The 15,321-nt window shown below is 38.2% G+C and overlaps 1 protein-coding gene across 14 annotated transcripts in view; it reads left to right on the forward strand.

Moving 5' to 3' along the window:
* TRIM37 (tripartite motif containing 37) overlaps window positions 1–15,321 on the forward strand; it is a 127,098-nt gene that overhangs the window by 32,809 nt on the left and 78,968 nt on the right. For all 14 annotated transcript variants that reach the window (XR_004179279.1, XM_021928242.2, XM_031657047.1 and 11 more), the window contains 4 exons: window positions 2,131–2,255; window positions 8,821–8,871; window positions 10,570–10,651; window positions 12,107–12,183. Coding sequence is in view for 13 of the 14 variants with exons in the window: in XM_021928242.2 (XP_021783934.1) it covers window positions 2,131–2,255; window positions 8,821–8,871; window positions 10,570–10,651; window positions 12,107–12,183 (335 nt within the window). In the remaining variant the exon portion in view is untranslated. The remainder of the gene's footprint in view (window positions 1–2,130; window positions 2,256–8,820; window positions 8,872–10,569; window positions 10,652–12,106; window positions 12,184–15,321) is intronic.

The following is a 15,321-nucleotide window of genomic DNA, read 5'->3' on the forward strand; positions in this document are numbered from 1 at the left end:
CACAGTGATTTTAAGCATACCTTAAAAATCTTAAGCAAACAGTTCAAATAACTTTAGATCACTTTATGTAAATTGTTCAAAAAACCGTAATGTCTTGGGCAATGCCTGACACATAATAATATGAATGACAAAATATGCAACTGTTTGTTGTTTTCTGCTGTTACCACTTACCGTTACGTCATTGATTGATGCAGTAACTCAAACATGATATCATTATTCTTTGTAACTATAAACTTTGATATATAGCATATGATATATGATACTTTTTTTTTTTCTTAAGACAGAGTTTTGCCCTGTCGCCCAGGCTGGAGTGCAGTGGCGTGATCTCAGCTCACTGTAACCTCCACCTCCTGGGTTCAAGCAATTCTTGTGCCTCAGCCTCCTGAGTAGCTGGGACTACAGGCACACGCCACCACGCTGAGCTAATTGTTGTATTTTTAGTAGAGATGGAGTTTCACCGTGTTGGCCAGGCCTTGAAGTCGCCAGGTCATGAGGTCTTGAACTCCTGACCTCAAGTGATCCACTTGCCTCAGCCTCCCAAAGTCCTGGGATTACAGGTGTGAGCCACTGTGCCCAGCCATATGATACATTATTTTTGGTGAGCCATAAGCAACTGTTATTTAAAAGATATAAACTCAACTGTAGGTGGGTTTTATGAATATCATTTGTATGGCATTTGATAGTATATTAGTTTGCTAGACCTGTCATAACAAAATACCAGTGACTGTGGGACTTAAATGTAGAAATTTGTTTTCTCATTAGCTGGAAGTGTAAGATTCAGGTGTTGGCAGGTTTTGTTTCTTCTGAGGTCTGTCTCCTTGACCTGTAAACGACTGCCTTCTTACTGTGTCCTCATGTGGACTTTTCTGTGTGATTGTGCAGCCCTAGAGTCTCTTCTTCTTAATAAGGACACCAGTCATGTTAGATTAAGGCCCTACCCCAGTGGCCTCATTTTAACATAATCACCTCTTTAAAGATTATCTCCAAATAGATTGAGGTGTACTAGAGGTTGAGCCTGCAGCATATAAATTAATGGAGGAAAGGGGCACAAAATTCAGCACATGACAGATAGTTTACAAAGCTTTTTCACTATAGCTTCATAATCCTTATAACAAACTTAATGAAGTAAGCAGTGGTGGATATTACTATTTTATTTTCGTATGTAAACAGACTCAGAGTCGTGTAATTAGTGGCAGAACTAGGACTTAACGTCAAACTGGTTTTTTTGAAGAAAAAATTAGTAGTCTTGTCTTTTATCTACCATGATTGTTACTGAAGTGAGATTTGTTACTTTTTCCCAAAGTAGTGTTTCCCAAATTAGTATCAGATGGTTTGTGTGTGTGCGTGTGTGTGTGTACACACGGGTGTATGTGTGTACGTTTTGTATTCTGTTACCTAGAATACAACCTGAGAAATGATTGCTTTTAAAAGCTTTCAACTTGGCCGGGCACGGTGGCTCACGCCTGTAATCCCAGCAGTTTGGGAGGCTGAGGCGGGTGGATCACGAGGTCAGGAGTTCAAGACCAGCATGACCAACATGGAGAAACCCAGTCTCTACTAAAAAATACAAAAATTAACCGGGTGTGGTGGCACACACCTGTAATCCCAGCTATTCAAGAGGCTGAGGCAGGAGAATCGCTTGAACCCAGGAGGCGGAGATTGCAGTGAGCCGAGATCGTGCCACTGCACTCCAGCCTGGGTGACAGCGAGACACTGTCTCAAAAAAAAAAAAAAAAGAAAGAAAAGCTTTCAACTTACAGGTTTGTTCATTAATATATTCATAAGAACTTAACTGTACCAGCCTGAAAATACATTTGTACTTGCTTAAAACCTCACTTATCCTAGAATGTAAGGAGAGAAAAATGCATTAATATTAAGTATATTCAGTGACTTTACTAAAATGTAAGGAGAGAAAATGCATTAATATTAAGTATACTTATTCAGTGACTTTACTGTTAGAATATTATAGAAATAAACCTAGATTCTTTGTAGATTCTTAATTCTCAAGCTCACTTTGAGTTATTTTTCTCAGTGTTTTCAGTTTATAATCAGAATAATTTGTAATTAAGAATTTTGAGGTGGCAGTGAATAGTGATTTTGTTTGTTCAGATAATTTTTTTCTTCACACAGTTGCGGTCTTGTAGTAAGAGTGAGTTGATATCTAAGAGCTCAGAGATACTTATGATGTTTCAGCAAGTTCATCGGAAGCCCATGGCATCTTTTGTTACCACTCCTGTTCCACCAGACTTTACCAGGTATGACACAGTTTTTAATTTCATTTTCATTTGAAATTTATGTGGAAATGCATATACTTTTTTCAAAAGAATTTTTTTTTTTTAAATGCCATCTCTCTGTCTCTCTTTTCTTTTATAGCTAGGGTCTCACTTGTTGCCCAGGCTGGTCTCAAACTCCTGGACTCAAGTAATCTTCCCACCTTGACCTCTCAAGTTACCAGGGATCATAGACGTGAGCCACCACACTTGGCTACTCCATAGCTTTTTAAGGTCTTGTTATAATGGAGTGGTCTGGTGAGCTCTGTTTTATACATACAAATCTAGTTCTCCTGAAAAGTCTCACAGACTTATACTTTTGACTGTTAAGAGAAAATGATAATGAACTAGGAATCATTTTTTTTCCAAGAGCTCCATCTTCCATAGTATAGAAAAAAATAATTGATTACATTAGCTTCATCAGTGTACCTTTTAAATTAAACTATATCTTCTAACACAAAACTCAGAAACTGATGAAATGCCAAAAGAATTTGAAGGTGATGCCATGTTACCTCCAGATCCTAAAAGATAGAGAGAGGAAATAATTATGGCAAAAAGTATCCTAGTTTTCATCTTGGGCTAAACCTTAGAGTTTTTCTGAACAGCATACTCCTTCAAGCATGTTTGTAATTATTCTGTGGTATTAGACTGGTGGTTTCTGACTAGCTGTTGGAATCACTTGGAATTTGGCTGAAAATTAATCAGTGCTGGGTCATACCATACCCTAGGCCATTTGAAAGAAAATCTTTGGGTGTATATTAGTCTACTTGGGCTGCCATAACAAAATACCACATACTGGGTGCCTTAAACAACAGAAATGTGTTTTCTCACAGTTTGAGAGACAAGAATTCCAAGATCAGGGTGTCAGAAAATTCACTTTTTTGCTTCAGCTTGCAGACAGCTGCCTTCTTTCTGTGTCCTCACCTGACCTTTTCTCTGTTCTTGCTTGGAGAGAGATCAGTCTCTGGTGTCTCTTTCTCTTTTTATGAGGCCACGAGCCTTATTGTATTAGACCCACTATTATCAACTCATTTAGCCTTAATTATCTTCCTACAGGCCCTATCTATAGACACAGTCACATTGGGGGTTAAGGCTTTAACATGGGAATTTTGGGAGAGACAATTAAGCCTGTGACATTGGGTTCAAATGGACATATCAGTTTGTTCTTTTAAAATCTCCTTAGCTTATTCTAAGATGAGGGGTGAAGCCACTGCTTCAGATAAATATTTTGGTGTGACAGGCTTTATCTTATAGAGATGACTTATGGAATACTATCAAGTTTTCCTACCATGGTGAGGGCTGTGGCATATTTAGAAAACAGCCTTTGTTATAAAAATGTTTATATGTTGAGCTGCCTTTTCTTTTTCTTCTGATATGTGATGCCCTCTGATGACCACAGAGCATTCATTGTACTATTTTATTTTTTATTTTTTTAATGCATTATTTTATTTACTTATTATTATTTATACTCTGTCACACTCTGTTGTCCAGGCTGGAATGCAGTGGCGTGATCTCGGCTCACTGCAACCTCCACCTCCTGGATTCAAGCAGTTCTTACACCTCAGCCTCCTGGGTAGCTGGGAATATAGGCATGCACCAACATGCCTGGCTAAGTTTTGTATTTTTAGTAGAGACGGGGTTTCTCCACGTTGGCCAGGCTGGTCTCAAACTCCTGACCTCAAGTGTTTTGCCTGCCTCAACCTCCCAAAGTGCTGGAGATTATAGGTGTGAGCCACCGTGCCTGGCTGCATTCATTGTACTAGAGTATATCGTTTAAGCCAGGGCTTTTCAATCTTGGCATTGTTGACATTTTGAGCAGAATAATTATTTGTGGGGTGGGGTGAGCTTTCCTGTGTTTCATAGGATGTTTAGCAGTATCCCAGTAGCACTCCCCACCCCACCACCTTGCAGTTATGACAAAAATGTTTTCAGACAGTGCCAAATGTCCATGGGGACAAAATCACCCCTGGTTGAGAATCACTGTTATAAGCCCTTCTTACTCGTTATAGATGCCACAGTCCTATAAACAGAAGGACAAAGTTTTTCTGACAGCTAGAACTCCGGTGGTTCTCATTGACCAGTAGAAGTCTTCCTTTCTTTCTGATTAACAACCTTATAAAATATTCATATATTTTTAAAGCACTGACTTTTTTGTTTAAATCTCTATTTCTGAATGAAAGCACTCAATATTATTAAAAGGACTAGGTTTTTGCTGTCATTAAGTAGACTTGGTTGGAGAATGTTCATCAAAATCCCTAGGATGCCTCACTGATAGTGTGGCCAGCTATTTCAGTTTTCAAGATATGTTTTCTGAACCATTTCATCACTTGTGGAATAAAACAGATTTTGACCTAAGGGTCATATATAAAAATTAGTGTTTTTCAATTCAAAGTGTAGTGTATGGATGACCTAAGTCACAGTTATGTGTGGCATTTGTCTGAAATGCAAATTCCCAGGCCAACTTTCCCAGAATCTTTAGAGGTGGTATTCAGAAATGTGTCTTGAGCACTGTAAGTAATAATAATGCACTAAAGTTTGGGAACCATTGGTGGATGTAAATTCCCATTCTTATACCGCTTTCAGCAGCTCATCAGGCAGGCAACAATGCTCACTAGTCTGTTAATTAAGCACTTTTAGGGCCTTCTCTCTTTCTCCAGTAATGCTCACTACCTTATTGGAAACTTTGGCTTTTAGTTAATTCTCATTAGAAACCCATTTTATTAGTTGCAACATACAGGAAAAGAGGGCCAAATAAGAAAGGCCAGCATTCGTGACGTTAAGTTACACACCAAAGTTTAGATGTGCAAAGCAGTGGTATTTCTATTGCTTTTAGTTCCATCAGTTAGTAATTGGTGATGGAGCCACAATGGAGAAGAAAAGGTCACTAAATCAGTGAAGTGTTGTTTATTAAAGACCATGTGCCCAGTATTGTTGCAGGTGCTGCATGGGAGAAGAGGAACTAAAAATCTTACTGTGGGCCGGGCGCAGTGGCTCACACCTGTAACCACAGCACTTTGAGAGGCTGAGGCAGGCAGATCACCTGAGGTCAGGAGTTTGAGACCAGCCTGACCAACATGGAGAAACCCCGTCTCTACTAATAATACAAAATTAGCCAGGCGTGGTGGCGCATGCCTGTGATCCCAGCTACTCAGGAGGCAGAGGCAGAAAAGAAAAAAAAAAAAAGATAAAATAGTATAGCTCTTGGTTCGTAGAGAGTTTTATGTTTCAGGGAGAAATAGTCAAGTTGGTAAGGAGAACCAGTTTTTATATAGCTCAGGAGTCTTATTTCCTTAAGGAAAAAATGGATACTTGTGGTTCTCCCTTTTTTCCCTTTGTTCATGAAGTTATGATGAGGTTACTGGTCTGAAGATTTGCAGATCAGTGACTTCCAGATTACTGGGCTAGAGATGGTTTGAGGCTAGTTTCCCGTATTCTTTGAAGACAAAGATTCACTGACACCATCATGAGATGAATCCAGTCATCATAAAGACCAGAGCAGTCTACACTTCTGAAAGAGGAGGAGAAAATTTTAAAACTATGAAAAGATAAAGCAGTGCCTCATCTGCAGCCACAGAATGGTAACATCAGTATGACTGAAGATAACCTCTAAATGAATGAGCATAATATGGAGAGGTGGTGGTAGAATTAGATGGCCTAGCAGTAGCAATAGCTTTGTGTGTAAATATAAAGAATGCAAAATCGGTGAGCCAAGATCACGCCACTGCACTCCAGCCTGTGTCACAGAGCAGGACTCCGTCTCAAAAAAAAAAAAAAAAAGCAAAATAATTTCTTTTGCGAAAGAAATTTTTGAGCAAATATTTCCAACTCTATGAATCTGCCAGCAAGTATTTGTAAATATTCATTCAGTGAATATATATGCCAGCTATATTTTAGGCATGTGTTAAATGCTAGCAGTAAGCATAATACAGACCTCTTTGGATTTATAATTATGATTTAGAAAAACAGATTATTGGAACATTAATAAAATTAATGTGGTAACTGGTGATAGGGGAAGTAAGTATCCTGTTTAATGCTGCCCCATACCACTAATTTGTCGTTATACTATTTGTGTCCAAAAGGTTTTCCATAGGAAAATGTACATATGTGAAAGTATATCACAGTACCAGTTTTCTGTGCCCTGAATATGGTCATTTTCTCTTAGCAAGTGAGACTAGGGTAAACTGGACTGTACCCTCTTGGTTCATGAGTATTAGTAACTTGTGCTTTTTAGCCTGAAAGCTTTCTACTTCACCATTCTGAGTTGAAAATGGCATCTCCTGTTGTTTATTTTGTGTTCTGCTGAACTCTTTTGACCCTTAATGGCCAATAAAATATGATAATGATAGTCTGGACTTAGAGCAGAAATAACAGTAACAACAACACAGGAAATAAATCACACTGAACGTGGCAGAAGAAATAGTATGCTGATTAGCAGGCAACTGGGGATTGATTAAAGTCTTTGCATGTGGAGGATATTCTGTACTTGGTAAGAGACGTGATTGAAAGTTGCACAAAATTACAAAAGCATGTCAAATTTGAAGACTATACTGGGAAAGCTCCCTTAGAGCTCTTACTATGTTTATGGTTCTAGAAAGGCTTCCTAGGCACTATTTGCATTGGCCCTGCTAAATGGGGTTTGTGTATATTGAGTGCTAGGAGATCATACAATGGGAAGACCTTAGAGTAAACCTCCAAGAGCATGTGACTTCTAATCTGTTATCTGAAAAGATAGTAAGGGTTAACCAGGCAAAAGGATATGGGGATGAGGAATGTGAGTCTTTTAAGGAAGGATAACAACTGACTAGAGATATCATAGGGATTCTTGACATAGTCAATTTGGATAGTAGCTATACAGTTAATCACATGGCAAAGTACATCTACTTACCGTTTAAAAGATGTGACCTATTTAGCTATACGTACTTACACTAAAATAAAGAATTATTTATCTATATTGTATTGCAAGCCACTAATTTCTTTAGACACTATCACAGTGTGGCAGTGCTGTAGGTGTATCTTTTATCTTGTTTTGATAATAACCAAAATTATGATGAATTGAACTTTAGAAAATATACCTGAAGATGTGGTGAAATGGTTTGCAGTTTATTGTTTTGGTAAATTTGTAATTTTATATATCAAATTCATAACACTGTATTAAAACTGTATGATAGTCTTTTTCATAGTGTTTTAATGAATTTTGAGGTGTTCTAATGACAGTGTACAAACCATCCACATGATTAAAGGTAGTTAGCAGCAAAGTGACGTTTAGTCCATACCGTGATTATAATGCAGTTCTCTTTGAAGAAGATTGGATGGGACTAAAGTTGCTTGAAGTAGTTTTGACTTGCCAAGAAAGTGTTAGTGTGCTAGTCCCTCACAGTTGCCCCTTAGGTAATGAGGTGTTCATCCTATAAAAATGTATAGATTTATTTACTAGTAAATAGTTTCAAAGTATTTGAAGTCTGTTAATATTTCCCATAATTCATTCCAAAAAAGGAACTTTGGGGATTAACTGTGATATCGCTGACTGTTGGTTCTTTTCATTTTTTAAAGCATGTTTATATCTGTTTCATAATTCAGATACACACCCTAAGTGTCAATTTCTTTTTCCCATTTCCATGAGTACTTTTTTTTTTTTTTTTTTTTTTTAAGACGGAGTCTCGCTCTGTCGCCCAGGCTGGAGTGCAGTGGCGCGATCTCGGCTCACTGCAAGCTCCGCCTCCCGGGCTTACGCCATTCTCCTGCCTCAGCCTCCCGAGTAGCTGGGACCACAGGCGCCCGCCACCTCGCCCGGCTAGTTTTTTGTATTTTTTAGTAGAGACGGGGTTTCACCGTGTTCGCCAGGATGGTCTCGATCTCCTGACCTCGTGATCCACCCGTCTCGGCCTCCCAAAGTGCTGGGATTACAGGCTTGAGCCACCGCGCCCGGCCTCCATGAGTACTTTTAAAGTGTATTTCTAGTACTTACTTTAATAATTAATTACATAATGTATTGCCTTTTTTAAGGGAAAAAAACTTTTATAAAGTATTTCTTGATTTATTGATTGAGACAGAGTTTGGCTCTGTTGCCTTTGTTGGAGTGTGGTAGTGCAATCTCGATTCACCGCAACCTCCGCCTCTAGGGTTCAAGTGATTCTCGTGCCTCAGCCTCCCGAGTAGCTGGGATTGCAGGGGCGCACCACTACATCTGGGTAATTTTTGTGTATTTTTAATAAAGATGGGGTTTCACCATGTTGGCCATGCTGGTCTTGAGCTCCCGACCTCAGGTGATCCACCCACCTTGGCCTCCCAGAGTGCTGGAATTATAGGCGTGAGCCACCTCGCCCAGCCAAAAAACTTTTATAAAGTATTTGTATTTCTGATTTAATTGCATACATGATGGTTTTATGAAGTCATTTGATTTAATGTTATGTTCAATAAAGATTTAAAAATATTTCTTAGATTTTAGTTTAATAAAGTTTTTAAGATACTACTGAGGGACTTGGTTTTTTTAGGTAAATGGAATTTTAAACATATAAGCTAAATAATTATTTTTGTCTTTGCTTTCTTTTAGTGAATTAGTGCCATCTTATGATTCAGCTACTTTTGTTTTAGAGAATTTCAGGTAAGAGTTTTTGACAATTCTGGTTTTTTGTAGGTGTATATAAGGAAGAGCCAGGAAGGTATTCTTTGGTAAGACAGTAATCTAGTGAATTGTGTCACTCACTTTAGAAGTCTTAGAAGAATAAGTTTCGTATTAGAAACATAGAGATTATTTGTGCTGGATTTTATTGTATCTTTAGACTGACTGCTTCTCTAGTCTGGGAAAAGGAACCTTTTCTTTTTATTTTGAGACAGGGTTTTGCTCTGTCACCCAGGCTGGAGTGCAGTGGCATGATCATTGCTCACTGCAGCCTCAACCTCCTGGGCTGCAGCAATCCTCACACCTCAGCCTCCCAAGTAACTGGGACTACAAGCATGTGCCACCACACAGATGGGGTCTCACTGTTTCCTAGGCTGGTCTCAAACTCCTGGGCTCCAGTGATTCTGATTCTCCCAACTCAGCCTCTCAAAGTGCTGGAATTATAGACATTAGCTGTGGTGGCCAAAGTGATTATACTGCCCAAAGTGAGGAACTGTTTTAAATAAGAGAGATCACTTAGCTTTGGCTAAGGTGAGGGGCCAAACAGTTAGAGGTTGATGAGCCCCCACTTACCCATTGTCAGAAATAAAAGTAGTGGGAAGAAATCCATTGAGATCCATTTATCTCAGCTCAAAGTGAAGAATTGTGGATAGGGGCCATTATTGTAAGAAATTTGTCAGTTATGTGTTAATTTTGTTTGCTTTTACTACTTTTTCTCTAAGATCAGAAGTGAAGATCATAACATGCAAAAGTTCTTAGCAATTTGTCTTTGAGGGCAGCATGGAAATGGAAACAAGTAATATAAGGTCTTCAGGAGAGAAACTCCAAATAATAGGCAAAGACCATCAAAATAAGGCCACACTGGGCAGGGCATGGTGGCTCACGCTTGTAATTCCAGCACTTTGGGAGGCCGAGGCAGGTGGATCATCTGAGGTCAGGAGTTCAAGACCAGCCTGGCCAACATGATGAAACCCCGTCTCTACTAAAAATACAAAAATAAGTTGGGCATGGTGGTGGGCGTCTGTAATCCCAGCTACTTGGGAGGCTGAGGCAGGAGAATTGCTTGAAACCGGGAGGTGGAGGTTGCAGTGAGCCGAGATTGTGCCGCTGTGCTTCAGCCTGGGCAACAAGAGCAAAACTCTGTCTCAAAAAAAAAAAAAAAGCCACACAGAATTTATCCCTCTTCCCATTTAATTTGTCTTTTCTCATGGGATACTTTTGTGGCTAAAACATAGTCTTTCTGAGGTTTTTCCCACATTTATTAAGGTTTAGTGTACTCTCGTTTTTCAATGTTAAAAGATGATTATACTGCAGAGAAGTGAGGAAGAAACCTTCTGGGTTTTATTTTTAATGGTGAAAGACTGCTTGTTGAAGCATTAATTAAATTTGGGAGACTTAGTGATATATTCCTTTTCCCTTAAATGTCACAATTTTGAGGGGTTTTTTTTCCCCTGAAACTTAAAAGATATTGCTGAATATTTCAGTATTTTTAAATTCTCTTTATGTCAGAATGTAAGCATATCTAAACTTTTACAGTGGAATTTTGACCTGATCAGTCACCTTGTTATTTGTCTAAGATTTCAAATATGTAGCAAAGAAACTGGTTGGTCTTTCTTTTTGCCTGTTGCCATTTCACAACAGTTTTGATCTTGGTATTTGGTTGGTTTTCTTTTTCGTTAGCACTTTGCGTCAGAGAGCAGATCCTGTTTACAGTCCACCTCTTCAAGTTTCAGGACTTTGCTGGAGATTAAAAGTTTACCCAGTAAGTTTTTGATGTTTCTAATAAAGTTTGAAACCAATGTCTTTCTTTCAGAGTTCTGTAGTACACTAGTTTGATTACTGAGAACTGTTAACTCTTCTTATTTTTTGTTCCATATGCTGTCCTCGTTCCCTGTTCCCCTTCTCCCTCCATGTTAGACAACTGTTTGTCCTCACCTAGTTCTCTAATATATTCTGCTGGAAGGCCTGTTGGAAACAATATTCCCTGAGTTCTCATATGTTGAAAACAGTTTTTGCCCTTTATATTCTAAGGCTAGTATTGCTGGGTATAAAATCCTTGGCTCATATTTTCTTTCATTGGGTATCTTCAATATGCAATTCCATTTTCTTTAGGAAAAGTGTGATAATAAACTATTTTTCTTTACTTTTAAAGATGTTTGGTGATACTACCTAGATGCTAAATAATCTTTTTGAGTCCAGTAATTTACTATTACACATTTTAGTCCTCCTGGGTTAGTATGCTTAGTTACACACTAAAGTCTTTCAATATGTAGTTTCAGATTTTTTTTTTTTAAGAAAAGTTTTGTATAATGGGATTATACAATAATATATAATCTTTTGTGTCTGGCTTTATTCACCTAGCTGATGATTCATTTATTCATTGATACCTATTGAGTGATTATCATGTCAAGCCTCAAAAGTTGCCTCAGGTCGTTTCAAGCAAGGTAGACCAAAAATGAAGGGGTTAATAGTACTTGTACCCCTCTGTAGTCATGTCCCAGTAGACACTGTAGATGTATAAGGATCTCTATTCTCAGCCTTCATTGTCTCATTGGGGGAATAGATGTTTAAACAAGTAGTTATAATAAATGTGATTCTTTTAAAACATAGACACCTGAAGTACTAGGGCAATACATAGGAAGTAATTATCTCTTTTTTTAAAAGAGTCTTGCCCAATTAAACAAAAAGGGAGTAATTATCTTTATAAAAATAAAATCTATAGTAGAGATTTAAACAACTTCTCAATCTCTAGACAGAATCTTATATGGAATTCTGACATTAAAATCATACAGAAATTGTATTTAATTACTTTCAGCATAGGGTATTACCTTTTTGTATGTTGGTCTTAAAAATTAATTTTTGGTTTAAAATTTTTTTTTGCCTCATTTCTAATGAAATTATTTTTCCCATTAGGGTCTTGGTTTTTTGTTAAAGTTGATTTGTAAGAGTTCTATATATGTTAAGACTCAACCTTTCTCATGGTTGTTGATATTTCCCTTCATTTCTGTGCCTTAGTAGTTTCGCTTTTTTTTTTAATACACAGAAGTTTAAAGTTGTTAAGAACTCAAATCTATTGGTGGTTTTTTTATTATTATTATTTCTTCCATTGCTTTGAGGCTTAGAAGTATTTCTCAGTCTAGATATCAGATGTTAATCTGCATTTTGTTTTATTGTGGCTTAATTTTTTTTACACTTCAACTGATTATTCTTCTTTTAGGATGGAAATGGAGTTGTGCGAGGTTACTACTTATCTGTGTTTCTGGAACTCTCAGCTGGCTTGCCTGAAACTTCTAAGTAAGAAGTGTAATTAAATAACAACCTTAATGTGCGTTTACATACATTCCCCCTAGCAGTTTTTGCTAATTTTTATTTTTGTTAATTACTGTATTGGTATATCTGTTAAGATGTAGAGTAATATGAAATTGTTGGCATCATAGGATGGTATAGATTGGCAGTTCTCAAACTGTTTGGTCTCATACTCTTAAAATTATTGGGAACCCCAAAGAGTTTTTGTTTATATGGATTACATATATTGTTATTTTCTGAGTTGGAACTTAAAACTGAAAAAAATTATATAAAATTTTAATTCACTTTTGAGGTAACAACAAGCCTGTTGCATACTAACATAAATAACATTTTTAAATGAAAAGTAACTATTTTCCTAAAAAATATATTTTTAAGAAAACTTGTATTGCTTTGTGTTTTTGGAAATCTCTTTACTATCTGGCTTAAAAGAAGACAACTGGATTCTCATGTCTGTTTTTATATTCAATTTTTTAAAAATATCATTTCGATTGAAATACATGTATAAAATATGGCTGCAGAGTTCTACAACCATCACCAACATCTAATTTTATAACATTCTATTTACGCCACAAGGAATCCCTGTACTCATTATCTGTCGCTTCCCATTCCCCCTTTCCTTCAGTCCCTGAGAACCACAAATGTACTTTTTGTCAAGGAGGAATATTTTTTAAAGTGGTTTTAGATAATTGTGGATCTTCTTTGATATTACATCCAAACTGAACAAGTAGTAGGTTGTTAAATGTTATTTATAATGTGGGATCTGGAATCATATTAATGATTTTTTTTTTAAACTCTGTTACATGAAATCTCTTAGTTTGGTGTGGAATGTCTGCTTTCAGCTAACATGAATCAAGAGGGATGAGATCTACGCATTTTCTTGCAACAACCAAAAAAAAACTTGATGAAACATTTTCTAGATACTGGACATGGTGGTAACAAATGAAAACAGTCCCTGAGAGATGAAAAACACAAACCAGCTCTGTGATTTCTCCAGCTTACAGCCTTGAGAGAGTTTTCAGGCTGCAACACAGGGAGGAGCTGGGTTCTACTGAGGTAGAACCTGGCAGACTTAGTTGAGGGGATAGTGCTGAGAGTCTAGAAAGGACAATGCAGCTAGAGCGCATTGGACAAAATACCAGAGGAGAAAGCTGCAGAGACTGAAGTCTAGAGATCTGTAATAGGTTCCCCTTGAGTATTCAGCAGAGTACTTATCAGGGCATATGTGTGAGGAAACTACCTGAGATTGGGGAAAGAACTGCCTGACAGGATTAGAGGGAATAGTGATTGCCTGGTGTTCACACAGGGCCAGGAACTGTGTCTGTTGCAACCAACCACGGTGGAGAAATTTGTAATTCATGGGTCATTAGGTATAACGCTAAGGAAGTTTTTGCCTTGATAGCAGAAATTAGCCCTAGACTGAACACTGCTCTGGACCCACCTAACAAAAGTGAGACCTGAAAGGATCAAATTGTTTTCAAGTAACTTAACTGCATCCCAGAAGGAATCTCCAGAAAATTTATAAGGTTGCTGAAGTATCTAACATCCAACAAAGTAAAATTTACAGTGTCTTTTGTTCAGTCAAAGGTTAATATGCCAGACTGGCTGGCGCATACCTGTAATCCCAGCACTTTGGGAGGCCAAGGCGGGAGGATTGCTGAAGACCAGGAATTTGAGACCAGCCTGGGCAATATGGTGAGACCTTGCACACGTCTCAGCTACTCAGGAGGTTGAGGCAGGAGGATTGCTTGAGCCCAGGAAGTCGAGGCTGCAGTGAGCTGTGTCTGCACCACTGCACTCCAGCCTGAATGACAGAGTGAGACCATGTCTCAATTTATTTATTTACGTAATGTATTTTGAGTCTCACTTTATCACCCAGCTTGGAGTACAGTGGCATGATCTCAGCTCACTGCAACCTCTGCCTCCCAAGTTCAAGCAATTTTCCTGCCTCAGCCCCCCAAAATAGCTGGGATTACAGGCATGCAACACCACGCCCAGCCAATTTTTGTATTTTTAGTAGAAACGGGGTTTCACCATATTGGCCAGGCTGGTCTTGAACTCTTGACCTCAGGTGATCCGCCCACATCAGCCTCCCAAAGTGCTGGGATTACAGGTGTGAGCCGCTCTGCCTGGTCAAGAATTCTTTATATATTTTGGATACTAAACCTTTATCAGACATGTGATTTGCAGATAGTTTCTCCCATTTGGTAGGTTGTCTTTTTACTTTCTTGATAATGTCCATTAATGCACAAAAGTTTATAGACTGTATCTTTGTCTTTTTGTAAACCTGAAAATTTTACAAGATTGGATATATAAATCAGAATATACTGGCTTTCCCACTGTATACTTCTTTTCTTTTTGAGACAGGGTCTTGCTGTGTCACTGAGGCTGGAGCACAGTGGCACAATTATGGCTCAATGCAGCCTCAGCCTCCTGGGCCTAGGTGATCCTCCTGCCTCAGGCTCCCAAGTAGCTGGGATTACAGGAATGCACTACCATACCCAGCTAATTTTTTTGTTTTTTGTTTTTATAGAGACGGGGTTTCACCATGTTGCCCAGACTAGTCTCAGACTCCTGGGCTCAAGCGATCCACCCACCTCGGCCTCCTAAAGTGCTGGGATTACAGGTGTTAGCCACTGTGTCCAGCGTACTTACTTTCTTTCTCTTTTTCTTTTCTTTTTAACTTTATTTTAGGTTTGGCGTTATGTATGAAGGTTTGTTACATAGGTAAACTCATGTCATGGGGGTTTGTTGTACAGATTATTTCATCACCCAGGAATTAAGCCCAGTACCTGATAGTTATCTTTTCTGTTCCTCTCCCTTTTTCCACCCTCTACCCTCAAGTATACCCCAGTGTCTGTTGTTTCCTTCTTTGTGTTCGTAAGTTCTCATCATTTAGCTCCCACTGTGTAAGTGAGAACATGTGATATTTGGTTTTCTGTTCCTGCATTAGTTTGCTAAGGATAATAGCCTCCAGCTCCATCCTTCCATGTTGCACAAAAAACATGATCTCATTCTTTTTTATGGCTGCATACTTATTTTCTATTAGGAAATTTTGTAGCCTTTGATTTTCTGAATACACAATAATTTACTTTGCTATAACTTGTGCTGGAAAAATACAGTAGAGTA

This window comes from Papio anubis, chromosome 17 (assembly GCF_008728515.1).
Source record: "Papio anubis isolate 15944 chromosome 17, Panubis1.0, whole genome shotgun sequence".
Taxonomy (NCBI): Eukaryota; Metazoa; Chordata; class Mammalia; order Primates; family Cercopithecidae; genus Papio; species Papio anubis.